The sequence below is a fragment of the Trachypithecus francoisi genome, unplaced genomic scaffold (assembly GCF_009764315.1).
Source record: "Trachypithecus francoisi isolate TF-2019V2 unplaced genomic scaffold, Tfra_2.0 Lachesis_group13, whole genome shotgun sequence".
Taxonomy (NCBI): Eukaryota; Metazoa; Chordata; class Mammalia; order Primates; family Cercopithecidae; genus Trachypithecus; species Trachypithecus francoisi.
The window spans coordinates 8144393-8171947 of NW_022681458.1; the positions used below are offsets into that span (position 1 = coordinate 8144393).

Below are 27555 nucleotides of genomic sequence, written 5' to 3' on the forward strand. Positions count from 1 at the left end.
GCGGAGTCGCCTATTTGAGTGTGCGGCGCGCCCGGCCCTGCGGTCCGGGTCGGCTCTGGGGTAGTGGCTAAGTCTGCGGCCTGGTCGGATTCTGGGTCTGCTGCGCCACATGGAGAGCGAGGACGTGGAAGACGACCTGCTGCTGCAGAAACTCAGGGCCAGTCGCCGCCGCTTCCAGAGGCGCATGCAGCTACTGATAGAGAAGGTGCGGCCCCCGCCGGTCCGCCAGGAGGGGAGGCCTGCGGGTCGGAGTGAGGCTGGGAGGGGACGTAGGACGGGAAGGGAAGGGGCTCTGAGGGCTCGGAGTGGGAGGTGGGGAAGCGGGACTGGGGCTTGGGTGCGGAGAGAAGGTGGAGGCGGAGCTGGGGGCTCCGGAGACGGAAGAAGGAGGCAGCGCCGAAGGCTTCAGAGCGGGGACGGGGAGGAAAGACTGGGGCCTCCGGAGCGGGGAGTGGGGAAGCGGGACTGGGGCTCGGGTGCAGAGAGGAGGGTTTGGTGGGGCTGGGGGGCTCCTGAGTGGGACGAGAGAGGCGGGGTTGGGGACTCCGCTGCAGAGACCGCGTTTGGGGCGCCCCAGGCCAGACTAACGGCCTCTCGCGGGCTGGCGCCGCCTCCGCCCGGGTCTGAGGCCCCTGGGACCTGACAGGAAACCCCTTCCTCCTCCACAGTACAACCAGCCCTTCGAGGACACCCCGGTGGTGCAAATGGCCACGCTGACCTACGAGACGCCACAGGGTAAGTGTCATCCTCCCCTTCTGAGTATTCGGGTGAAGAGTGCGAATGGAGTAGTTGAAATGCTGTCACTGCTGTCTTAGGAAGTAAACATTGTTCACCTAATAGGAACCAAAACACTGGAGCCCTTAAACCTGTAAATTACTTGGATTACTTATTAAAGCAATTCCTGAAGAGACGTAGGTGCCTCCTGGCTCGCACGCCTCCGGCTTGCCGGGTTGGCATCCCCGCTGGCCACCTCCACACCATGGCAGCTTGGGGCAGTTGCCTAGCTGGACTGGTCTCAGTGTCTTCATCTGTGAAATGGGAAGGATGATGACAATAATGTCTCCTGGGCGTGACAATCCCTGTGAAACTCTGGGAACAGTACCCACCCTCCACTGTGAATACTCACTTTGACTATTGTTTGCCCTGTTTAACTTGGAGTAGTAACTGTCTTCCTTGAGGCTCCAAGTACTTGAATAGGGAGAAGAAGGCATTCCGTTTAATAGTTCATGTAAACGGACTGAAATCTTGTGGATTCTTTTTGGTAAATAGCTGGTGACAGTTTACACTGGCTGGGGTCAATTCCTCCCATATAGCTTTATAACTAACTCAGTATCACTTAATGAAAACAAACCGCACAGCACGTTCTGTGTTGCATTAAACAGACGGGCACAAAAGGTTCACAAGATCTGCTCCTTGAATTAAATCCTACCTTTCTGCCTTTATAGCCAATCCAGGTGCATCCTGGGTGAAAAGTTTACATAGGCAGAAACTAAAATTTTCCAGTGGCAGGTGTCTGTATAACATGTAGCTTGCCCTTAGAAAGCATTCATTCCGTATATGGGATGTAGAGATTGCCTGCGAAAAGTGCTTACTCCTCTAAATAGTATACAGATTGTCCTCTCTTTATGTATTTTAAGGACAGGCGCTGTCACATATGTTCCTTGTTTTCATGTAACTCTTTGGGCTAATGATGTAATTTGATGAGCCATTGCCTAGTAGGTAAGAGAGATTTCCATCAATGACAAATTTGCCTTAAAAACCTGAAACTTTACAAAGAGGAACAACAGCAGGGTATCAGAAGCCTGGCTTGGTTTTAATTTTGTACCTTTTTTTTGCCTGTCACTTTGGCTTCCGGTGAACACAGATTGAGCAGAAGTTCAGCGTTCAGGATTATGTCAATGGTCATTTTTGTTTCTTTTCTTCAGGATTGAGAATTTGGGGTGGAAGACTAATAAAGGAAAGAAACGAAGGAGAGATCCAGGTATTTAGTGTCAAATTTTATTGCCAAATAACCTTGCCGTGGAGGAGCGTTGATGTGAATAAAGGTGTGGGTGTGCCCAACCTCTGAGCTTATGCAGAGGCCACCACAGGGCACTTCTCACCTTGATTATACTCTTTTTCTGTTTTTAAGGATTTAGAAGCGTTTCTTCTGTAGCTTGTCAAGTGCAAGGAGGCACTGTGTAATGTTTGGCCTTTTTTGTCACCCTGTGTTTCCTGTGTCACAGGCTGAGGGGCTCTGATAACACACATGCAGAGGCTGGGCCAGCTGGGTAACCCTCCCCAAGGCCACGTGCCAGCCCAACGAGGGGCTCATAGAAAAGACCAAATCCAGTTCCTTCTAGGGAAGAAGAATGTCTCTCTTCCTGTTTTGAAAGGGGAGGAAGAGAGATGAGGGGAGGCGCGGCCTGGAGGATCACACATCTTTCCCTCTGCATTTGTCTACCTTCCGAAGACCCGCCTTTCCCTGCCTAGTTGTTCCGAGGGTGTTGCAGCTCTGAGACCGGTTATTTTAGTGGAAGGTGCTGTTGGCCTTTCTATGGGGACATCCAGGAGCCCTTTTGCCACAGTGGCTTTTGCAAGGTTGTCTGGTATTCAATTAATCACTGCCTCTCAGATGCCACGTGGTTCCTCCCCGTGGTCACAGGTCAAGGAACCTGTACCCAAGAATGAAAACATCAAGGTCAAGGTGACATAATATTAACAGCAAATTTGAAATCAAATCTTCTTGATTAATTATTCTAGTCATGGAAATGTTAAAAGTACATACAACTACATATATGAGCTGATTTCTCTCTGCAAAGATGGTCCCTAATGCTATTTTAGTACAATGTGATTCCCTATAATACACATCTTCATAAATGCATTTTTTTCTCCTTCACTTTTCCAGTTAATACATATGGCGAACTCTTCATCAACTATTGTATAATTATAAAATTATATAATTATTTTAAAAATCATGTTTTTTAAACTGCTCTCCTGTTGATAAGCAATTAGCTATTTGTGGCTTCCTTTATTAATAAATAAGGGTCAGCACACTTTTTCCACAAAGGGTCAGATGGTACATATTTTAGGCTTTGCTGGCTGTATGGTCTCTGCTGTAACTACTCAGCTCTGTGTTGCAGGGGGAAAGCGGCCGAAAATAATAGGTAAATGAGTGTACATGGCAGTGTTCCAATAAAACTTTATTTATAAAGCCTCTGTTAGATATGGTTTTCAGAGAAAATCCTGGTCCTTGTCTCTTCCCAATACTGATATTCTCCCTTTTCAGTAAATGCTGAGAAGTGGGATTATTGGTTTAAAGGATATATACTCTTTGAATTATACATAATAGAGATGAGCACTCATCAGACCAGTGCTTATATGGTCCTGGTGGCAACAAGTTTTCATTTGATTTATTTAAGGTTTTTGTTTAAAATGTAGGAGGACCCCTACCTGGGTCTCCAGAATCTTCAGACCCTTTCTTGGGATTAGGAAACTGGGGGTAGCCTGAGATTTCAGCTGGGACATCTCTGACTTCACTGTAATTGCTGTTGGTGACAGTGCCCAGATCTGCTTTCACCTTTTCCCAGACAACTTGGTGCTCCTGCTGCCCTGGGTGCTGGGGGAGGCTGTGGGCCCTAGCAGGCCGGGCGTTGACCTGTGCTGGGTTAGTTATAACACAATCCCTGGGTTCTCTTTGTAGCTACCAGAGCTACCAAGTAGTTTGGGGTTGTTGTAGATCGTCTGCTTCTCTGTGAGTCTCAAACCAGATTCTGCCTCAGACACAGCCACAAAACAACTCTGTAAACTCCACCTTACATGATGGTTTCACTGGAAGCAAAGGTTCTGATACTCTAGAAGTGGGCTTCAGTTACCCTGTAGTGCTCCTGGGTAGCCCCAAGTCCTCTGAACCCTCAGAGTTGACACCTGAGGACCATCCCTAATGGTATAGGCCTCACCACCTTCTCCCACCCTGTTCTTATAAGGCTGGGTGGTTCCTAAAATATTAATATTTTAGCCAATCTGGTATCTTGAATGCTTGAATTTCACTGAGAACCCACCGATGCCATTCGCTAGGATTATTCGTGGGACGTGCTGTAGAGCAGGCTCTGGAGAGCTGAAGCAGGCCGGACCAGGAGTGTGGCCGCCCGACCAGCCCTGCCCGCCAGGTGTGAGCTCCTGGTCGGGACAGCAGCTGCCTCTGTGCATGAGGCTTGGGCTGAAACTGGCTCCTCCCCACCTTAAATACTCCAGCACGTTCATTAAAGATCACAGGAAGTCCCCTGGGGGCCACTCGACTATTTCTATGTTCTCACTGGTGACCTCAGGACAATTTTGTTTGTTCCTATTTGTTTTTTGGTTTGCCCCAGACCCTGTCATCCCTGGGCCAGTGTTAGGAGGGGTGGGCTTATCTGCTTGTGCCTGGGCCCCTGACTTTCCCTGCTCCTTCCCTACCTTCCAAGTGGCTTTTTAAGTAGCAGCTCCCGGTGCAACTGAAGGGAGCCTCAGCTCCCTCCTGCGCTCTTGAGGCTTCTTATAAAGTGGACATGCAGGGAGAAGAGAAGCCTTGTGGTAGGCTCTTGCTGTCTCCTGTGTTAACGGAAGGATTGCAGGTTTATTTACAGTGGCTTTGAAATGTGCTGTCACTCAAACAACCATGTCTTTATTGGCTTCTGCACTTGGAGGACTCCCCCATGAGGCCTGCGGACAGGACAGATGGCTCTGTGCAACCTGCAGCCCGGGGTCCTGAGTTTTCCTCGCACCACACAGTCCTGGGAGCCGGTGAGTGTCGCCTTCGTCAGAGAACTGAGGTCGGGGGACCAGGCCTCATGCACCTGTTAAAACAGCTGAAAGCCTAGATTCCTCAGTAATAAAGTTTTTACTTTTTCTAAGGTACATCTTAAAAACTAAAATATGTTCATGTACACTGTTGATTCTTCTGACTCTGCCTTCCTTCCCCACAGTTACATCCAGTGCCTGACATATGAATGGTACTCAGGTGTTTCTTGAGTAAATAAACGTGCCCCTCCATGTGAAAAGTTAATATGTAGATTTAATAAGTTAAGATTTGCCCCTACAAGGTGGTGGAGTGAACTCTCACTTCTATAGGGAAACTTCCCACCTCATCCTCCTAGGAGGCTCCTTCCTTTTCCCCAGGCCAGTCTCACTGCCCAACCCCATCCTGTCCTCTTTTCTCAGGAATCCGTCCCTCACCCCTTCCTTCTGTCTTTAGCCTCTGTCCCCTGGATCCATCCATTGGTATTTAGATGCGCCCAGCCTCACCTTAGACACATCAGACCCTTCGTGGCTCTCCCCTGTCCTGGGCCCCTTCCTCGCCACCTCCCTTTACCCAGTTCCGTTTACAACCAGAGTCAAATAACCTGCTCCATTTGCTGTCATGGATTCCCTACCCCACCAACCCCATGCATTCCTCCTCTCCCGATTCCATCCTGGCTCCATCTCTAAAGCCCGTCTCTGGGTGAGATTTCTCGCAACCCTGTTGCTAAATCCTGTTGGCATTCCTTGGGTTTTATTATTTGGGTTTTGCCCTCTCCAAAGCATTTAAGCCTTCTGGAAGTTCTGGCCTGGGCCTCTGTGGCCCCCTGCTCCTCGGCCCCATGCTCCTCCTGACTATAACCTCTAGCCAGACCTCAGATGGAGGCGTTATACTGCCTAGCAGCCCCTCTGCTTCAATACTTCATGTCCAGACTTGGCACAGCTGAGACTCAGCCGGACAGACTGGCTCCCCATCTTCTGCTCTGCGCCTCACTACGGGCCCTACTGTCTTCCCTCTAGTGTGAGCCAGAAACCCAGGGTCCTCTTCATCTCAGCCTCTGCCTCATTCCTCATGGCCAAGGCATCCCTGTCCTGTGCCTTGTGCCCCGTTAGCTCTCATGTCCCCCGCTAAGCACCAGCCCCCACCCCCACCTGGGCTCCCTCTGCCCCACTGACGCACCTGTGAATGTGGTCAGGCCGCTTCTCTGATGTAACACATGGCTTCGCATTGCTTTTGGGGTAAAAGGCCAGAACCCAGAATGGGGCCTGAAGGCCTGCCTGACCACATGGCCTCCTCACTGCCCCCGGAAAAACAGACCCCCAGTCTTATCTAAGCTCTTTAGACCTGGGTTCCTTCGCTGAAACAGTTTTGTCACTAGCCTTTAAACACCTGGACACTGGCCTTCTGCAGCCTCTGTGAACTCTGCCCGACCCCTTCCCTGGCACCTTGCTTGCACCTACAGTTAGTGATGGGTGTTGAGTCACTAAAAGGAAGCTGGTGGTCTTTCAGAGTAGAATTGGAAAGCTCTTCATGAGGATATTTACCTGTGGTGCAATGTGTTTACTGCTATTAATCCAGATTTTAACTATAAATCCTTAGATCCGTGAATTTCCCTGACTGCTTGAAATCACAGGAAATAGTTATTTGACAGCTGTACTGCCCGGTATGGCACCCACCAGCCCTCTCTGAATGATATTTAAATTAGTTGAAAGTTAAATAAAATTTAAAATCCATTTCCTCCGCCTTACTGGCCACATCCCAGCTGGAGTAGCCCCATGTGGCTAGTGGCTGGCCTAGGACAGCACACACAATTTTCCATGGTCACTGGAAGTTCTGTTGAGCGGTGCTGGGCTTGAGTGTCTCAACTTCCAGGCTCAGAGGCCATGGACAGCTGGAGGTGCTGCAGAATCTGCCTTTCCTCACTCCATGGCCCCAGGCAGATTCCCATTCTAAGAGGTTCTCTGAGTTACTAAGAAGCATGGGCAGCCGTAGATGGCTCCAGTAGGTGCACCCTTGAAATAATGGGGATTTTTACTGTAGAAATTACTCGAAGTGATGCCAAAACCATCCTTGAGAGGAAAATGCACTCTTTCCTGAAAATCCTGATTGAGATTTACTTGTTTGACTTTTAGATTCAAAAAACGGAGATATCAATGCCACATCAGACCAGGAAGAGTCCGTTGCTTGGGCCTTAGCAGTAAGTACTGCTTTTAGTAATGAATGGACCGAGGGGGCGCTTGGAGGCTCAGGGGTGGGTCCAGCAAAGCCCTTGTGGCCTGCGGCAGGCAGCATTGCCTGCAGCCTTCTGGAAGTCCTCTCCTGAGGCTGGCTTTTGTTACGTCCAAGTCTCAGGTTTCCTCATGTCCAGATTCCCTTCAGCGGTAAGGTCCTCCTCTCAGTCTAGCACTTGGCAGCCAGTTCTACCCCCAGTGCAAGCCTGATTCATGATGATTTTCACTCTGCAGATAAAGCTGTCAGTGTGGTTGGCAGGGCGCCATTTGCTCGGATGAGCACACGACAGGGAAGTTGGGCTCTTGGTCAGTCTCCCCCACAGGGGCAGGGTCAAAAGAGAGGTGTTCTAGAAAGTATTTCCAGGTCTGCCCTCAAATGCCTGTGTCACAAGGTCACCTCATTGGGCAGTTGTCACTAACCTAAACAGTAAGTATCATTTATATGTCTGTTTCCCAGAGTGCCCCGAGGTCACAGAAACCACCCGTTTTCTTACAGGATGTGCCTCTTACCCTCCTTGGTTGGGATAGATGAGAATTTACACAGAGCTTAACCGACTCCAGTGTCTTTCCTGGCCCCCGTGTCACACCCTGTCGCCTGCTAGAATAGCTGGTGCACGGTTTTCCTCTAAAATTGCTGCTTTTGTGCAGAGGGTTTCCCACGCACCCATGTGTAACTTTCAGTGACTAAAAAGAAGGAGGCAGTGGTCCTGGGGAAGAAAGTGGGTGCTCGCCGAGAGACTGTGTAGGGATTGGCAGCAAAGGGGAAGGGGGTGGTGCCAAGAGTCAAGAACCAAAGTGCCAGCCCCATGCAGCAGAGGATGGAGGGTGATGCCCTCTATTTCCAGTGTCTGGCAGGGGAGGGGTAGGAGAGCCTCCTGAGCTGGAGCACTGAATTTCTGTTTTTGGTTTTGGTTTTTTTGAGATGGAGTGTCACTCTGTCACCCAGGCTGGAGTACAGTGGAGCTATCTCAGCTCACTGCAACCTCTACCTCCTGGGTTCAAGCGATTCTCCTGCCTCAGCCTCCCAAATAGCTGGGACTACAGGCACCTGCCACCATGCCCAGCTAATTTTTGTAGAGACCGAGTTTCATGTTGGTCAGTCTGGTCTCGAACTCCTGGCCTCAAGTGATCCACCTGCCTCAGCCTCCTAAAGTGCTGGGACTGCAGGCATGACCCACCACACCCAGCCAGGAGCACTGAATTTTTTATAAACTTACCAGTTTGAGGTTATTACCAGTAGTTGAGTCCTGAACTCACCTATGAATATTCGGATGATTTTTTTTTTTTTTTCTGGTCTAGAAATGCTGTCATAAACTTCTCTAGACATGGTTTTTATTTTATTCTTGTTTTGTCTTTTTACATTCTTTTGGGTTATTAACACGGCAAGAGGTAAAAAAGTGACTTTGAATAACATCATGGAGGCAAAAGTGACTTTGAGTAGCATCATGTAAAGATTTGTACGTTAGTGAACTTTGCCAGTTTGTTCCAGAATACAAAAGGTCAGGTGTACTCAGAAGCTCTTAAAAATTCTCACTTATCTTTTTTGATCAGCCTGCAGTGCCTCAAAGCCCTTTGAAAAATGAGTTAAGAAGGAAATACTTGACCCAAGTGGATATACTCCTACAAAGTGCAGAGTATTTTGAGGTAATCTGTTTCCCAGTATTTGTTTTTACATAATTAGATCAGAAACACATTGAGGTGTGATGTTATTATGCTTTTTGTTTGCTTTCTGCAGAACCTGTAAAGAGCATTTGAAGTAATGATTTCCAAATTGTTTATTCACATGCTGACATACTTGCTCTTCTTGAATAAACACTCTAGGTTCCCCAGGGCAGCGCCATCAGGAAGGTGGGAACCCTGGCAGAGGTGCTCTGCCCACTGGTCTGGGATAGCTCACAGAAAAATCTAGTGGGGCAGCTGGGCAATGTGGCTCTCACCAACATGGTAAAACCTCATCTCTACTAAAAATAGAAAAATTAGCTGGGTGTGGTGGCGGGCACTTGTAATCCCAGCTACTCGGGAGGCTGGGGCAGGAGAATCGCTTGAAGCCAGGAGGCGGAGGTTGCGGTAAGCTGAGATTGTGCCACTGTGCTCCAGCCACAGTGATAGAGCAAGACTCTGTCTCAAAAAAAAAAAAAAAAAAACTAGTGGGGCCACACACAAGACTCCTAAGAGCAGCCCCAACCTCTGGACCAGGATTTGAAGCTGCATAGTTAGGGAAGCAGTAGTCCCCACATTCTCTGGTGTGATCAGGCTAGGATCAGCTGCAAGGTGAGGTGGCTGACCCTCGGCACCTGTCCCGCCTGCTGAGAGGTCACGTTGTGGGGAGGATGTGGTGGCTTGAGAGGTGGGCACGCTCACCTGCCAACCCCTCTCTTAAGGTCAGTGCCGTCTGCCATAGAATAAGGGACACTGCAACACCAAATACCTAGGAAGTACACATTGCAGAATAAAAATTCATCTCCAGAAAAAGGCAGCAATCTCACAGGGGTGTATGTGTTTTCTTACTGTGCTGCTGACCAGTGGAAAGCCTGTGTTTGGAACCATTGACTTAGTGGATGTACCTGAAATGCTTTTTCCTTTAACCCAAGGCAGCAAGTGGTATCATAGTTGCTGTGTTGATCCAGGGAACAGATTATGGTTAGGAACGAATGGATCTATCGGGTCTTCTTTGTCCACCATCCACCTGGCCCTTAGGTGTTCTTGCAGTCCGAGTATAATGGTAGACCAAGAAAGCTACCAGCGCCCCTGGGGTAAGAAGTTACTAGCAGATGAGTGATGACTGTGGCTGGAAGCTGTCCTGGAGACCACATCAAGTGTCCAGATCTTAGTAGGACACTTTTTCTTCCCACTGCCCAAAGCCTAGCTGGCCACTGTCACCACATTCCCACGCTCGTCGGTGCAGCTGTGCTAAGATGCACAGTCCCCATTGTCAGGGGAGAACCCAGCTCCTTGCACCCAGTTGACACCTGGCAACTTTTTTCTTGTAACCACTGGCTCTGATTTCAGTATGCAGGTAACAGAGCTGGAAAGGACGCACGTGTGACTCCGCTGCCTTCACTGGCCTCGCCTGCCATGCCTGCCCCTGGTGAGTGCAACAAAGAAACTGTATGAACCGTGCGTGTCTCCTTCACTTTCGTTGGAGCTGTGTGGCCCTTCAGAGCTGCTCACCCCATCATTTCCTGGCGTGTTTCATCAACATAAATTGTTAGAGATACACTTGCATTTCACTGGAAGATAAGATGTTTTGAAATGAGCTGTTTTCTCCTCTGCGCGTCTGCTCTTTATTCCAATGTACTAGTTTAAAAAGTTTTGCATCTCCAGAAGCACAGGACTAGTACAGTGAACACGCTTCACCTGTTTCACAATTAACATGTTGTCATATTTGCTTTATCACCCCCCACACGTGTGCATACACAGTGTGTATTTATTTGTGTATGCATTTATCCTTAAATGCCTCACACATACCTCCAAACATCGGGTCATTCTCCTTTATGACTACAGTACCCTTAACACATGCCAGAAATTGAACATTGATGCAGTACAGTTTTACCCATTGTGTCAGTGATGGCCTTTGCAGCCTTTCTGGTTTGCCTGACCATTTCCAGACCCATTCAGGCTGGTACCACTGTTGCGTTTAGTCTCCCTCCATCAAGAGTAGCTCCTTGACCTTTTCTCCCTCGTGGCCACCTTTCATATTATTGCCTTTCTTGAATAGCCCGGGCCAGTAGTTTTGCAGAATGTCCCCGAATTTGGACCTGATTGCTTCCTCATGGTTAGGTTCATGTTAAACATATTTGGCAAAATTACTACAGGGATGACTTGTCCTCTCAGAACATTTGGTCAGTCTGTCCCATTCTTGGTGACTTTTGAGGCTGGTCATTGAGTTCAGGTAAGACCTTAATTCAATATTTCTCATTGCGACAGGCCCTTTTTCCTTGGAGTCATCTGTGTGATTCTTTGAGATCTCCTAGGAACCTTTTCTCTAAAAACTTCTCACCCAGTGACTTAGAAGCCAGCAATGCGGATTGCCTGGGTGGAGGTCCCCGCCCAGGTTGTTTCTGTCTCTGCTGTTCCTTGGCACACGTCAGCTGGCATTCTTCTGTTGAAAAGAGCTATCTCCCCTCTGGTTCTTTTTTTTTGCTTCCTGTAGTGCCCTCTCATGCTTTGATTTATTTTTACTTTGTAGGATCAGTAGGAATTCATCAAGTCTTCTTGTTCTTTGATTCTCATGTTATAATCCATTGCCAGTATTCAATCTGATGCTCAAGTAGTCCCAGATTTAGCTGTCGGGGAGCCCCTTTCAGTCTGGCGTTTGTGTCGTGTGGCGCAACCCCATGCTTTTTTGAGCACTTCTTCACCCCTGCCCTGACACCGTATTTTCCTCTCCCTGTTCTCACCAGCCACAGTGATTTAACACGCGCTTATCTGGTCAATCGTGCAGCACAAAATAACTCTAGCATTGCGGCACCTGCTACCACTCTTCACAACCATGTACTAAGTAAGCTTCAACATTTCCAAGCAGCTCTTTTTATCCTTAGACAATATCTCTTTAAGAGGCAGACATTCAGCGTGTTCGGACTCTTTTCTCTTTCAGTTATCAATTTAACATACAAATTTTCTTTTTCTGTTTGTGTTCAATTTTATGGTTTTTCCCCATCATTGTTGGTTAAATACAGGAAACATTTAACATGATGCAAAAGTCAAAGCTATATGAAGACATTTGTTTAGCGGTCTTACGCCCCTTCCCATCCCTGTAGGTAAACGGTGTTATCATTTTTCAGTTTCTAATTAGCTTCTGCAAAGGCATCCATCTTCTAAACAGCCTAGAGGGGAAAGGAAGACACCTTTGGGACATGTACGATGGAGAGTAGAAATCAAATTTTGATAGCAAAAAATATCTCTGAGAAGAGTCTACTCCTACACATTTGTGGTATTTTTGTTTTTGCTATTGCTTAAAAACACATAGTCCTGATCCAATCTTAAGTTCTGTCATCTGTGCACATGGATGGTTTAGAATGGTAACACACCTTTACTTTATGTGTATCTTTTCTCCCAGGATACTGCAGTCATGTCTCTGGAAACAGTCCTGGTGACCCAGCAAAACCAGCTTCATCTCCCAGAGAATGGGATCCTTCACATCCTTCCTCCACAGACATGGCCTTAGTACCTAGAAATGACAGCCTTTCCCTACAAGAGACCAGTAGCAGCAGTTTCTTAAGCAGTCAGCACTTTGAAGACGATGACATTTGCAACGTGACCATCAGTGACCTGTACGCAGGGATGCTGCACTCCATGAGCCGCCTGTTGAGCACAAAGCCATCAAGCATCATCTCCACCAAAACGTTCATCATGCAAAACTGGAACTCCAGGAGGAGGCACAGATGTAAGAGCAGGATGAACAAAACGTATTGCAAAGGAGCCAGACATTCTCAGAGGAGCTCCAAGGAGAACTTTGTACCCTGCTGTGAGCTTGTGAAAGACACAGGAGCATTAAGAGATTGCAAGAAAGTATTAGATGTTCCTTGCCATAAGACAGGTTTAAAATTGGAAAAAGCTTTTCTTGAAGTCAATAAACCCCAAATCCATAAGTTAGATCCAAGTTGGAAGGAGCTGAAAGTGACACCCTCGAAGTATTCTTCCTTGATTTATTTGAACTCCAGTGCAATGTATAATCTTGATCAGGAAAATAGATTTAGGACATTAAAATGGTTAATTTCTCCTGTAAAAATAGTTTCCAGACCAAGAATACGACAGGGCCATGGAGAGAACCATCAGAGGGAGATTGAAATGCGATTTGATCAGCTTCATCGGGAATATTGCCTGAGTCCCAGGAACCAGCCTTGCTGGATGGGCCTCCCAGACTCCTGGGCCATGAATGCGTACCAAGGGGATCCTGTGAGTCCTGGTGGCCTTCAGGGCTTAGAAACCTGCAGGCTGAGTTTACCTTCCAGCAAAGCAAAAGCAAGTTTAAGTGAGGCTTTTGAAAACCTGGCCAAAAGATCTCTGGAAGCGGGTAGGTGCCTGCCCAAGAGCAATTCTTCTTCACTTCCAAAGGCCAACCCCACACACAGCCCAGCTCGCCCACAGCAGACCTCTGATCTTCATGTTCAAGGAAACAGTTCTAGAATATTTAGAAAGTCAGTGTCACCCATCAAAACTCTTTCAGTCCCAGATAAAGAAGTGCTAGGCCACAGAAGGAATCGTTATGATGAAATTAAAGAAGAATTTGATAAGCTTCATCAAAAGTATTGCCTCAGATCTCCTGGGCAGATGAAGGTGCCTTCGTGTATTGGAGTGTCTACAGGTAAAGCAAGTATGGAAGTTCGATATCAAACAGAAGGAAAATTAAATCCAGACCCTCACTTCCAGGGTTTCCAGAAGTTGCCATCATCACCCCTGGGGTGCAGAAAAAGTCTACTGGGCTCAACTGCAATTGAGGCTCATTCATCTACATGTGTTGCTCATGCCACCAAGAGGAACCATCATTTCCCTGCAAAAAGACCCAGGCTATCAGACCCCCAGGGCTCCGGATGCCAGGCCAGTTCCCAGGGTGCCTCAGATGGGGTAGGCAACACCGTAAGACCGGGAGACCAGGGCAGCTCTTCACAGCCCAACTCAGAAGAGAGGAAGGTGCGTTTCTGTTGGTTGAACGTGAGTGTTTTATGTGAGTGACTACTCTTTGGACAGAGGCTTTTGATGGTAGGAACATTTGTGCCACTTTTAGTGAATCTCAACCAAATTCTTACATTTGTGATCATTTTCCGAGCATTCTCCCAAATGCTTTTCCTTCCTGTAAAATCGTCTATATCAAGAACGTGTTCCTATGTAAGATGCATCGAGGTTGAGCAGAAGATGCTCTTGCAGAGGTTTCACACGCTTTCCATTAGAATGCATTCAGAGGTTGTTTTCTACAAATCCTCACTTACTACACTTTGTTCATCTTTGTCGAACGTTGATTGCTAACCTCTTCATCTGACACTCAGAAAATAGCGTTGTAAGGCAAAAGTGATCTAAAGCAAATGACTTCCTGTCTATTCCTGGTAGGGACAGAGCAAGAGTGGCCTGGGAGAGCCATGAGCATAGTGTTCTCACAGGTGTGAGGGGTGCCCTGCAGATCGTCTCAGAGCTCGGTGTTAAAACTTCTGCACCTCGTTCTGCAGCTTCATTTGTGCGAATCATGTCAGCTAGAGTTTGAGTCTGCGTGTGCCCTTTTCTCGAGCGACAGTGGGGTGGGGTAGGTCAGTGTGAGTGGATCCCTTTGTTGGCATTAAGGGCTGGATTCCCCAGCACAGCTTCTCTGTGTGTCCACAGCCAGGATCTAGAGGATGCGACTTTTTAAGCTCAGTGCCACAGCTCACCCACAGGTGGACGGGACTTGACTGTGGGTTTGATTTGGCCAGTTCCTTTGGGTTTTGTGTGTTTGTGGTTCCAGCAGGTGAGGCTGTGTCTCCAGTATCCTCTTCCCTGTGCCCTACCCTGGCGATGTGCCTCTTCTCTGAGGTCATTTGGGTGGACGCTGCCTGCCATAAATGTCCCATTTTCTGTTTCTCCTACCTGGGCCCGCCTGGTCTGTGAGCCCTTCTCAGCCGCTGGCTCCCGCCGTCCATCCAGCTCAGAACCAAGGTCTGGCATGCCTTGTTCCTTCTGTGGCACCTGCCTTCAATGCCTGCAGTCCAGCCTGTGCATGGCAGAGACCACACTCGGACCACCAGCGGCCTCCTGTGACTTGAGCTGCCTGATGCCTTTCTCACTGTGACTGTCTTCCCAATGCCCTTGGACTGCTGCAGGGCCACCCGCTCCAGGGTCTGCCGTGGGACAGCCCTTCCCTTCCAGGGAACTTTCACTGGCATTCTCCCGCTACTCCCCAATTCTTTGCTATTGCATCCCCAGACGTCCTCCCCAGACTCCACCCACCGCTCAGCTGCCTGCTCCGTGCAGGCGACCCCCACCCTCCCAGCACATGGTGGGTGCTGCAGTGAGGGGCCGTCTGGACACGGGCCAGTCTCGTAGGTTAGCAGCTCAGGTTCCTTGGCTCAGTTCTAGAAGCTCCCAGGTTTTGTTGGGTGTTTTGGTTTTCAAAGTTATTTTCATGTATAAAGTCATACTGTGTGAACTAACCAGAAGCAGATGAAACAAGCCCTGTGTTGTCATCTGTCTTCCCAGTTGAGGATGGACATACATATGTGTTCGGGTGATGGGAAGGGTTTTTCTCTGCAGGGCCCGGCTAGGGTCAGGGGCACTGTGTGGGCAGGGCCCTCGGAGCTCCTCCCCTGGCAGTGCATGGCAAACAGCCAAGTCTTTCCCTTGGGTCTTGGTCTCCAACTGTGTGCCTGATGCCCCATTCCTGTGCCCACATGGCTTTTTCAGAACAAACCACCGGCTGGGTGGCTTTCAGCCATGGTTAGTGAAGCCTTCGAGAATCTCAGCCGCATATTCATGGCAGACACTTCACGGAGGCTGCTTTGAAAGTGAAGCTTATGCATTCTTTTTCACAGATGACCTCTCAAGAGTCTCTTTCTCAGTTGAAAGGGGAGCATTTCACCAAAAACAATTCTCCGGCCCAGAGAGTGATCCGAGGTTTCTCCTGCCTCCCGCACATCAGAGCGCCTCTGCCCTGCTTGCCCTGCTTGTCTAAACCTAACAGTTTTTTCTCAGGTAGTGCCCCAGCTCTTCCTTTTACCATCATCCTGCCCCTGGGATTCTGTCTCGTGCCTTTTCCCACCTTGTTCTGTGATCTGCTGGCACCGTGCCAGTCGCCTACAGACCCCTTTCCATGTGTGATGTCCTGCCCCAGTGCTCCGTGCAGAGGCTCCTGTCTTGTGTTTTCACCTGCTCAGCCTAAAGGGCTTTCTTCTGGCCCAGCCACACAGGAGGGACCTCAGCCTTGCAGAGAATGGTGTGAGGCTGCATTACTGTGGGGCCGGGGAGTAGGCCATCCTGGCGACTCGGCCCTTGGTGGCCCAGCAGGGCGCGCCCAGCTGCCCTGGAATTTGACAGCAAGTCAAATCATGAGCACCCCAGGTTTCGTTTTAAACCACAATATAAACATGTTTAACTGGTTGCCTATGTTTTTCTGCTTTTCCTGCTTAAATGATACATTTCTTGAGGAAAGAGACCAAATCTTCATGAGCTACAACTACACGTGGAGTTTTCATGCCTAACATCTGAGTGCTCTCTGTGTGCCAGGCCATGCTGAACCATTTTTACGCCTTATCTTCTTTAATCCCCACCAGAACCCCTTGATTAGATCGATTCTGTCCAGTAGGCAGGCTGTCTCCTTTTAATAGATACGGAAAAGTAGCTTAAATCTTAGAACTCCTAAATTCACTCGTGCAGTGGCGCCAGCTGGGCCAGGGTGTGGGCTGTGGACTTCCCCACCAGCTTGTGTTCCCTGGGGGAGTATGGGGGGCGGGGGGGGGGTCGTCATTCTATTTTTGTTGTTTCTTTAACATAACTTATTTAACGTAATGCCATTTTCTGTAAGTATTTTTATACATGCAATGGAATAAGTGGAAAACAGTGAACCTTTTAGTGGCTGGCGTTGGGAATTCTACTAGAATTTTGCTAACATCATTTTCTTTGTCTTTTTTTTTCCCTAGAGGAAAGAACACGTCTTACAGGATGGAAGAGAAGTGATTTTGTGCCAGAAAAATCCAAACTAAAAGTGTGCAGCTAGGTAATTTTGAGTGTTCTTTCTCTTCCCACTTGCTCTCTGTTTGTGTTTTTGTTTTTAATTCTTGAGACTGTAAGGACTTGGTTGACTTCTCCACCCTTAAAGCAAATATTAGTGAAATTGGCTCCATCAGAGATGACCCTCGAATTCTCGGTGTAGAAATTATGTGAATAAAGTTGCTCAGTTAGAATTCTTAGGGTTCTCTTTGATAGGCCTATTTTTCTAATGTGTGCGTTTTTGGGGGTTTTGTTTGTTTGTTTGTTTTTGAGACAGTCTCTGTGTCGCCCAGGCTGCAGTGCAGTGGCGCGATCTCAGCTCACTGCAACCTCCGCCTCCTCGGTTCAAGCGATTCTCCTGCCTCAGCCCCCCGAGTAGCTGGAATTACAGGCGCACGCCACCACGCCCAGCTAATTTTTGTAGTTTCAGTAGAGACATGGTTTCACCATATTGGCCAGGCTGGTCTTGAACTCCTGGCCTCGTGATCCGCCCGCCTCAGCCTCCCAAAGTGCTGGGATTATAGGTGTGAGCCACTGCGCCCTGCCATGTGTTCTTTTTTAAATTTAGATATGTCCAGAGAATCTCCTGTTTCCCATGTCATTTGAGAGTATTGTTTGCTTGTGAGACGTACGTTTGAGCCCTGCATGCAATGACCCTTGAGGGAAAATTAACAGTCCTGGTGGTCCCAGACACTCCTGCAGCCACAGCGCCTGTGACTCCTCACGATTCTTATTGAAGCTGTTGATGACAGGATATCATGGTGACGTTTTTTGTAGTGAAATAGTTCACATATTCAGAATACACTGGTGAAACTCATGCTGGAGTAAATAGTTAATATATTGCCATATGAGTTTGGGGTTGCTTTTTTATGAAAGATTAAAAATGAGATTGAGTTACACATTTTTCATTCCTGCCTGCCTCCCCAGGCGATTACTCTCCTGATGTCAGATATCACCTCCCTACCCCACCCCATATCCCTTCCCCCCTACGTCTTATACTGGGACCACGTTATGTGCGTGTGCACGCACGCACGCCTGCGTCCTCAGGCTGCCATAACAAAATGCTGGAGACCAGGTGGCTTCAACAGTAGAAATTTATTTTCTCACAGTTTTTGGAGACTACAAGTTTAAGACAAGGGAGCCAGCATAGTCGGGCTCTGGTGAGGACTCTTCGTGGTTTGCAGAAAGCTGTCTTCCTGCTGTGTCCCCACATGCTGGAGAGAGCAAGGTCTCTGGTGTCTTAGGAGGGCACTAATCCTATCATAAGGGCCCCTCACTCAGGACCTCATCTAAACCTAATCACCTCCAGAAAGCACCATCTCCAATACTACCATCATGCCAGGGGCTAGGACTTAATCATATGAACCTGAGGGACCCAGTTCAGTCCACTGCCTGTGAGTCAGTAAGGAGGGTGCACGCTGTTGAGAGCTGAGAACCGGGCCAGGTGCTGCAGACCTCACAGACGGCTCATTTCCTCGAAGAACAGGCCGGCAGTGTAATGCTGGCTCAGGCTGGGCCAGGGCCAGAATGGTCCCTACAGATCTAGAGCCTTCCCTCAGGCCTGCTGCTTCCTAAGGACAACATGACCCATCCTTTCCTCTTCAGGAAAACCATCACTGCAACCCAGAAGTGCTTGTGCCTCTCCTCCCCCGACACCCAGCAGACTGCTGACACCTTGCTGGCAGGGCCAGGCCTGGCTGCCAGAGAGGCTGGTGTTCTGTCATCCAGTGGAGGAAGGCGAGGTAGAAGGACCTGGGCATGGGTCTTGGCCAACTTACAGGATCTGCCAATAAGGGACCCATAGACTATATATGGTATAGTCTCCCTGTTTCAAACTAGATGAGTACATTAATACTGTACGTATGCTACAGTTTTGTTTCATCACAAGACTGAATGTGACAGGAGCTAATAGATGTGGGCATCTCATTTTGAGTTCTGTAGGTGGTTTATTGTCCTGGATGTCTGCAGATGGGAGCAAAACCCACCCGTGATCCTTATGCATAAGTGTCAACTATCTGTGGCGCACACACACACCGAGAGGCAAATTACGGGTCACGGATGGGTGTGCCTTGAACTTCCCTAGTTATTGCCAAATTGCTTTCCCAAAGGGCTGCTCCAGTTTGCCCAATGTCTGGCAACATAAGAGGTACCTTTTCCCCACATTATCGCTGCCAGGTGCTGCCAGTCTGAGCTCTGGCAGGTGTAACATGTGTTGCTTCACAGTTTGCTTTCTCTTGATGACTTGTTGAGCATGTCTTCCTGTGAGTCCTGGTTTTTTAAATGTCCTCAGGACACTGGTTTTATACTTGCCTCTATTTTCCTGATTTGGATGTATTTGGAATCCAATGATATGAAACAATCCAGTTTTATATAAGTTGCAAGCAACTTCTCTCTGTGATTTGTCATTTAACTTTGTGGTATTTTATTGTATGGAAGTTACATTTTAACACAGTGCTATGGTTTGGATGCCATTTGTCTTGAAATGTAATTGCAGATGGAACTGTTAGGGGGTAGGGCCTCGTGGCAGGTTTCTGGGTCATGGGAGTGAACACCCCATGAATAGATGAATGCCCTCTTGAAGGAGTGAGTGCTCACTCTCTGCAAGAGCGGGTTGCCTTTGCACCTGCCCAGTCGCCTTTCTGCTTTTCCGCTGTGTCTCGAGATAGCACAAGGCCCTCACCAGAAGCTGAGCAGATGCCAACGCTATGCTCTTGGACTTTCCAGCCACCAGAACTGGGAGCTAAACAAACCTTTTCTGTATAAATTAGCCTTGGGTATTCTGTTTTAGCAACACTGAACATACTAAGGCGGATAACTTCCTTCATTTTCTGGCTTCTGCTGTTACTTTTGAAAGAAAAACTACCATACTCTGAGGATAAAAAATACTGTACTGTCTTAAATTTTACTGTCTCCATTTAGGTCTATAAACCATCTGGAAATGTTTCTGCACAGGCATGGAGAGAGAGCCAATTGTACAGACATACAGCTGCCTCCTTGTACCGTATTGAATGCTGCACCCTCGCCACTCCATCAGTGGTGTTCAAGCCTGTTTAGCAGCAATACTCTTCATCACTTGGCAGGAAATCAGTTCACCATTTGCTCCGTGGGAGACACAAAACAGTTTGAAGACCACTATTCCAGAGAAGGCTTTAGCACGGGTTGGTTTTTGGACCGCGTAGCAGCTCTCTCCTGTTGATGGGACCCCAGATGGTGAATTCCTTCGGCAGTTGTACTGGAAACAGTTTGGAAGTCCTGGTTTACCTGCTCTGGGGACACCTAGACTATTCTGATGGCCTGAGCATAGCAAAAGCCTTGGCCACACTGCCCCTCTCTTCCCCTACATGTTCTTAGACATGGGGCTAATTTCTCCTTTTTGACCAGCAGCCAAATTCTGTTGCAGGCCTCATTGGGCTCCGGTTCCAACAATCCAAACTTTGGACCTCAAAGGGAAAGATGATGGTGGGCCTGGAATAAATGTCACTTCCTCCATATACAGCCTTTCTGGATTGTCTCCAGACTTCCACACCCACCCTCCTGTGCCACTGTAGCACTTCCACCCTGGCTGCAGTCCTCCTCCTCATGTGTGTTGTGGTCAGGTGCCTTTCCCTTTAAGAAGGGCCCCGGTCGGGCATGGTGGCTCAAGCCTGTAATCCCAGCACTTTGGGAGGCCAAGGTGGGCGGATCACGAGGTCAGGAGTTTGAGACCAGCCTGGCCAACGCGGTAAAACCTCATCTCTACTGAAAATACAAAAATTAGCCTGGCGTGGTGGTACGCACCACCCAGCTACTCGGGAGGCTGAGGCAGGAGAATCACTTGAACCCAGGAGGCGGAGGCTGCAGTGAGCCGAGATCACACCACTGCACTCCAGCTTGGGCGACAGGCAAGACTCCATCTCAAAAAAAAAAAAAGTCCCTGGAGACAGACGGGACACTCTAGGCCTCCCCTCACCGCTTGGCAGAGTGCCTGGCCTTAGGCACACTGTCAGCCTGTGTGTGGATGAACTACGAGTGAAGACAAAGCTAGTTTCCGACGCTTTGGGCCAAGGGGCTGTCAGACATGCATAATTGGGGGGAAATCGGAAATGAAGTGGCTCATTAAGGCTGAAGTTCCCTTTGCCTTATTGTCTTGGTTCTGGGCTGTCACCACCTTACAGTCACACATCTGTACTCCAGTGAGAATGGAGGTTTATTTCAACAGAAGGAAAGAAAAGGATACTAGTTATTTACAATAGTGTTTTTCCTACAGACTAAATTTACAAACTAAATTTAAAAGGGCTGGCATTTGGCACTAAGAAGACAGTTTACATCTTACGTTTGGACCAGCTAGGACATTCCTTGGGGTGAAGCCAGAAGCCCATGCTGACTACAGCTATCCAAGACTTCGAGTGTCTCCAGGGCTGCCCGCCTGACCTCGGGATCCGGGTCCAGCTGTAGTTCCTGGAGGGCTGAGAGGGAACACAAAGAGGGAAGGCTCAGGCCCCGCCCAGTCAGTACCACGTGCTGCATGCCCTTGGCAGTGATGGCAGGCAAGGGCTGCAGAAGGTGGGCAGGGGCAGATGGGGAAGCTCCTGTGTGGGAAAGCAGAAGACTGCAGGTGGAGCTGTTTCCACACACATCGCAGCTCTCGGCTTCAGTGACCACCCTAACAGGGACAGAAATCATCCACAGAACCTGATAGCAGCATCAGGGCAGAAACATTTTATAAGAAGCTATGAATGGGAGAAACAGCCCAGGGAATGAAAGGGACTGCACCCATCAATAGCTGTCGTCCTGGAAAGGCCTCCCCAGGTGCATCTCTCTGCCCTGGTAACACTCCGCCCCCCAAAACCCCACAGCAAAAGGTCCTCTGGCTCTTCCCTTGAAGCGGTTTCTCTAAGCTCCTCTAGTGAGTTGGTGAGTCGTAGACTCAACATCTAACACTCTCCACTACTTACAGTTCCGTAATGCTGGGAAGTCCAGCTTCTTCAGATAGTGTGTAGACATCTGCTTCATAATAATTCCTAAAACGACAGCCAAAGAAATGCTCATCACGCGAGTATTAGGTCAGCAGGCAAGTTGTTCTGTGGTTTACTTGGTTTACATTATGAGAACACTGATGAAAGATGTTGAGTCCACATTGGCAAGGAGGAAGCCAAAATCAAAACGGGATAGAAAGCACAGTGCAGGGCTTAGACCTGAGCTCCGGTCCCAGCTCTGCCACATGCCTCCCACCCATGATCCACCCTCCCCCGGAGTTCCAGGGTGGACCAGAGGGCCTTCAAAGTCCATCTTGAGTCAGGAAACGTCTGTCTGCTCACCTGCCAAGTTGCAAGCAGCGATTCTAATTCTTGACAAGTTATTTTTAACATAGGCCATTGTTTCTAGCAAGAAGCTATAGAGAATAGCTGGCTTTTTCTGAGTCTGCAAAAAGTAAGTGATACACACAGCTTTGGAGGATGAGACCCTGACAATGGGCTGTCATTCACCAAGAGTGTTCCCATCACCAAGATGCATCAGAGAGGGCAAGCTCCCATCCCAGCATCACACAGCAGATGAGTAGCTGGCAAATGAAGGACCATCAGCCCCCTGTTGCATTTTTCATATCCCATCTGACCAGAGAACCTGTGCTGTCCAACGTGGTAGCCACAAGCCTCGTGTAACCCTGGAGCACTTCAAGTGTGACTGGGGTGAATTAAGGTAAAGTGCCCCCTGGGCTTTAAGATGGTACCCCCAAAATTTTAAAATGTCACAATAATAGTTTTTATATTGATTACATGTTGAAATGATCACGTTTTAGTCATTTGGGTGAAATAAAATATATTAAAATTAGTTTCACCTCTGCACTTTTCTGGATGTGCCTACTAAAACGTCAGACAGCTGAAATGGGCACATGGCTTGCCTTCTATTTCTGCTGCACAGTGCCGGTCTCAACATTGCACGTGTAGAAGCTAAACATAGGGCCCCAAGAAAGAGCTCTGGCAATCTCAGACCCCCAGCTCCAAGCAGCGTGTGGCCACCTGGGACGGGCTGGTTTCCCCTTTGGCTTTCTCACCAGGATGGAGCACATGGTTGTCTGGAAAACGGTCATCTTGTCATCAGTAGTGGTATCAGTTGGCCCTGAGGGATGCTCCAGGGACTTCCAGCCCCAGAAGTGCACACACTGAAACATGGTAGCCATACAGGCCTGCGGGGACACAGGACGGCAGCAGAGGCATCAGCCAGGCCAGGGTGGTTCCCTGGAGGGGTGAGGCTGGCAAGAAGCCAGAGGGCAGCTCCAGAGAAGCCTCTCCAAGCCAAAGAAAGGCGGGGCTGGTGGCTCCTGGGAGGCCACCTGGGACCTGAGCCCCTGCCAGCTCGAACATGGCTGCATGTGCATTTATAAAAAGCCCCTTGGGGCCAGATGCAGTCCCACCCACCCCCTCAGCCAGCACCTTTGTGCCGTCAGCAGCCCTGTCTAGGACCCAGCCCTCCATGGGATCGGAGGTGGGAGCCTGGCTTGAGCAGGCAAGACTGGGCACGTGTCCTCACCTCCCAGGCCCAGTCCACCAGCTCCTGCCTTGTGACCATCCTGCTGGCCGCAGCTTCTGGAGACGGTAGGGCAGGAAGACAAAATGCTTCCGCCTCGGTAGCCCTTTCCTCACTCTCGGTCACCCTTGCTGGGTGCACCCTGGTTCCTTCCCTGCAGCCCTCCCACCCCACTGGACAGTTGTCGATAAAACATGGAAGAACAGTGTGGGCTGAAGACAGAGGGTGGTGAGGACTGGCAAGGAAAAGGAGCCTCTGAGCAGTGACACTTTGTGCCCAGGGTGGCCAGGGATGGTGTGGCAGAGGGATGTGGCAGACCCCGGAAGCTGAGGTGGCGAGTGCAAAGCCCAGGTCTAGGGAGCGTGCATCTCAATACCCCTCACTGCCTGTAAGGCCCACCTGGGCCACCAGGGCCACCCAGGCCACCTGCTCCACCCCACCTGGAAACTGCTGCCCTCACAGTGATGGGATTGAGGGAACTTGTCCTGTGACTCCACAGTTGGGGTCCAAGGCATCTGCTGAAAATGGCCATTTTGTTTCTGTCATGTGGGGCCAGCTGCATCCCAAGGCTTACTAGGTGGGGGCAGAACCTCCCCAAATCAGCCACCTCCTGACCCCACCCCCCAAGTCTGTAGGAAGAGACTAGGGAGAGAAGAGGGCAGTCAAGGTTGTGGGCCATGCAGGGAGTGAGGAGCCTGAGGTCCCCAGCCAGCCAGGGATAGCCTGAGAGGCAGCAGCTCAATGAGAAGACTCATTTACTAACAAATCTGTCTCTCCCTCTCCCTCCTCCCGCCCCAAAGCAATAGAGGAGCTGGGCCGTGGAGAGGGAGAAGCCAGGCCCGCTCCCTTCCCATCATGGACCTGCCCCACAGGGAGCAGGGAGTGGACAGGACCACTTTGGGGTATTTTGAGTCCTAATACTCAAAAGTGACCTGCCAGTTACAGAATCTGCTGGAAGAAAGGATTTGGGCAGAGGAAGGCTATAGGCAGCCACCACACCACGTCCCCCCACACCGGGCTGAGACTGCTTAGTGAGGTGGCTTTGCAGGTCATCTCAGATGGCTTCTCTCCTCAGCCTGTGAGGGATGGAGGGCAGCAGGGAGCAGGCTGTGGCCTCTGGGATCTCAGAGAAAACCGACTGAGACGGAGAAAATCCTGCAGCTCACCGAGCCAGCAGACCCAAGAACCTGTTTCCTTGGGGGACCGGGCCCCAGACCGGGACATAAAGCCCAGGGTGTTTCTTACTTGGGCTGCATTGGAGCAGGGGTCCTGGGAGTGCAGCATGAGGGGGATCCAGGCCTTCTTCACCTCCCCTTTGAAGAAATGCTTCTTGGACATCCCGACCACCCTTGCCAGCTTCCCAAAGAGGATGAAGGCTTTCAGACGCAGCAGCTCGCTCTCCTGTAACCGGGATGGACATGGGCTGATATGCAGGCAGCAGGAAGCCCAGCGAAACCCCAGCCATTCTCCAAGGAACACCCAGTGCCTTGGCCCTTGCAGAGCCTTCTGGATCATTCCGTCAGGGTGGAGTCTCTCCTTCAGCAGGGATCTCGTAGCCCTCAAGGGGCTGGGCGTTGCTCTGGTCTTTGTGCCCGCCTCTTCCCTGGGTGAGGGCTTGTGCGGGATCTGAGTGCACAGCCTTCCCTAGCAGAGGCCCAGGATGATGCAGGTGCCCTGGGGGTATTTGTAGGTGCAAGGAATAAAAGGGGGACACCCTTCCCTCCTAGCAGGGCTGCAGGGGCCCAGGAGCCCTCACTTGACAGCACTGACTCTCTGGAACTTGGAAGACTTTTTATTTTACAAGATCCCGTGATCAGCCAGTCCCTACACTGGCACCCAGCAGGAGCCTTGGCTCTTTCTGCTCTAGGGCCTGTCTCTTCCTTAGGGTCCGAGAAGTGCCCACTCCTTCACCCAGCAAGCTCATGGAGGCTCTCATCGGACTCACGTTGTCGAAGAAGATTCTGCACTGCTCAGACATGGCGTCGAAAGAGGACCCCACATCCCCTTCTCGGAGCTCAGCCAGGATCTTGGTCAAGGCCTCCATGCCCTCAGCAGTCACACTGGTGCTCACCGGCTCCCTCAGGGGGCCCAGGCACTTCTCCAGCAAGACCTTCCGGTACTGCTTCACCTGGAGGGGCATGGGCAGCCCTCAGCCTGCACCCTCCCTCCCAGGCTGACCGGAGCACCCAGCCTGCACCCTCAGCTCCCAGGACCTGGGCCCAGGGCCGGGCACAGTACCTTCTTGGGGGCGCCCAGGGCCATGTTGCCAAGGGCGCGCAGGGACAGCACCCGGAGGGCCTCGTCCTCCTCCTGGTCAGCACCCTTCTCCAGCAGCAACACTGCTGGCTTCAGCAGCTTCTCGTGGTGCAGAACTGGGTCGCTCATGAACTGGAAGGGAGGACATTTGGCAGTTATCCCCAAGGCAGGCTCATTTCTCAGCAGCAAGTGGGACGTGGGAGGAGAGGTAATGCAGATTGGTGGCTCTGTGAACAGGAGGGGAGGGGCTCTGACAGCCTGTTTCCTCTCTATAAAAAGGGGGTGATGCTAGTACCTGCCTCAGCGTCTGTGTGGGGATTTAATAAGGAAATATGGGGGGAATGCTAGATAAGTGTTATATATATATGTGTATGTATATATAATTTCGTCATTTATTTTTTTCAGGTAACATAACAGCCACTGCCAAATACAAGAGCCACGCCCACCCGCATCTAAACAGAAATGCACAAAAAACATGAATTTCACTTTCAGGAGAATTACTATTGGTCTAGTACCCCAAGTGCCAAAACCTCACTGGTATGCATGTGTGTGCATGCATGTGTGTGCGTGTGTGCGTGTGTGCATGCAAGCACCTGAGTATGTTTGAAAGAGGCCTGAAAAGAAAACTGAACAGCAAATTGTTGAGTCCAGGGACAGGAGAAGTGAGCGTCTATTGACTGTTCCCACATCCAGTTCCTTAAGCCCCCATTAGGCACAGTTGCTCTAAGCTTCTAAATGTTTTGTCTCCCACTCAGTCCACCTCCATTCTGTCCCAGACACCAACATCAGCAGTCACAGGAGCTTCCTACAGCACTTCAGTTCATTTAAACATACACTGAGCACCTATTCAGGGCCAGGTAGAGCAGCGAAGACAACTATCACAACCTATTTTAAATGCTCTTCTGGGAAAATTCCCAAAGAGTAAAGCCCTACACTATTGTTAGCAAGCATTAAAAAAAAAAATCATTTATAATCCATCCCCATCAAATTTGAAGAATTTAAATAGCTTGCTTCTTAAAAGCTGAATCTAATTTTTTTCTTTTTTTCTAATTTTTATTTTCAGTTCTGGGATACATATGCAGGAAGCGCAAGTTTGTTACATAGGTAGACGTGCGTCATAGTGGTTTGCTGCACCTATCGACCCATCCCCGAGGTATTAAGCCCAGCATGCGTTAGCTATTTTTCCTAATACTCTCTCTTCCCCCACCCTACCCCCAACAGGCCTCAGTGTGTGTTGGTCCCCTCCCTGTGTCCATGTGATCTCATTGTTCAGCTCCCACTTAAAAGTTAGAACATGTGATGTTTGGTTTTCTGTTCCTGCATTAGTTTGCTGAGGATAATGGCTTCCAGCTTCATCCATGTCCTTACAAAGGACATGATCTCATTCCTTTTTATGGCTGCATAGTATTCCATGGTGTATATGTACCACATTGTCTTTATCCAGTGTATCATTGATGGGCATTTGGGTTGATTCCACGTCTTTGCTATTGTAAATAGTGCTGCAGTGAACATACGCATGCATATATCTTCGTAACAGAATGATTTATATTCCTTTGGGTATATGCCCAGTAGTGGGATTGCTGGGTCAAACAATATTTCTGGTTCCAGATCTTTGAGGAATTGCCACACCATCTTCCGCAATGGTTGAAGTAATTTACATTCCCACCAACAGAGTAAAAGCATTCCTATTTCTCTGCAACCTTGCCAACATCTGTTGTTTCTTGACTTTTTAATAAATGGTCATTCTGACGGGCCTGATATGGTATCTCATTGTGGTTTGGATTTGCATTTACCTAATGATCAGTGATATTTAGCTTTTTTTCATAAGTTTATTGGCTGCATGAATGTCTTCTTTGAGAAGGGTCTGTTCATGTCCTTTGCCCATTTTTTAATAGGATTGTTTTTCTTGTAAATTTGTTTGAGTTCCTTGTAGATTCTGGATATTAGACCTTTTCTGAACGGATAAATTGCAAAGATTTTCTCCCACTCTGTAGGTTGCCTGTTCACTCTGATGATAGTCTTTTTTGCTGTGCAGAAGCTTGTTAATTAGATCCCAATTGTCAATTTTTGCTTTTGTTGCAATTGCTTTTGGTGATTTCATCATGAAATGTTTGTCCATGCCCATGTCCTGAATGG

At 49.1% G+C, this 27555-nt stretch overlaps 2 protein-coding genes across 5 annotated transcripts in view; one reads left to right on the forward strand and one right to left on the reverse strand.

The window, feature by feature from the left end:
* On the forward strand, positions 1-26382 carry HJURP (Holliday junction recognition protein). Of its 4 annotated transcripts, none has more exons than XM_033229822.1 (10): positions 1-205; positions 669-735; positions 1926-1981; positions 4665-4761; positions 6889-6953; positions 8539-8631; positions 9997-10075; positions 12047-13620; positions 16590-16666; positions 25825-26382. In XM_033229822.1, exons 1-9 carry the CDS (start codon positions 110-112, stop codon positions 16650-16652), a joined length of 2190 nt encoding a protein of 729 aa, XP_033085713.1. In that variant the 5' UTR covers positions 1-109; the 3' UTR covers positions 16653-16666; positions 25825-26382. The 4 variants fall into 4 exon arrangements, with proteins under 4 accessions (XP_033085713.1, XP_033085711.1, XP_033085714.1 ...); XM_033229820.1 differs by lacking the exon at positions 25825-26382 and adding an exon at positions 19579-20399; XM_033229823.1 differs by lacking the exons at positions 8539-8631; positions 25825-26382 and adding an exon at positions 19579-20399.
* MROH2A (maestro heat like repeat family member 2A) overlaps positions 20825-27555 on the reverse strand; it is a 62206-nt gene continuing 55475 nt past the window's right edge. The window contains exons 35-41 of the mRNA XM_033229824.1: positions 25402-25551; positions 25109-25291; positions 24409-24564; positions 22691-22822; positions 21957-22059; positions 21594-21659; positions 20825-21104 (exon numbers count right to left, since the gene is read on the reverse strand). Of these exons, the coding sequence (XP_033085715.1) occupies positions 20983-21104; positions 21594-21659; positions 21957-22059; positions 22691-22822; positions 24409-24564; positions 25109-25291; positions 25402-25551 (912 nt within the window). The 3' untranslated portion in view covers positions 20825-20982. The remainder of the gene's footprint in view (positions 21105-21593; positions 21660-21956; positions 22060-22690; positions 22823-24408; positions 24565-25108; positions 25292-25401; positions 25552-27555) is intronic.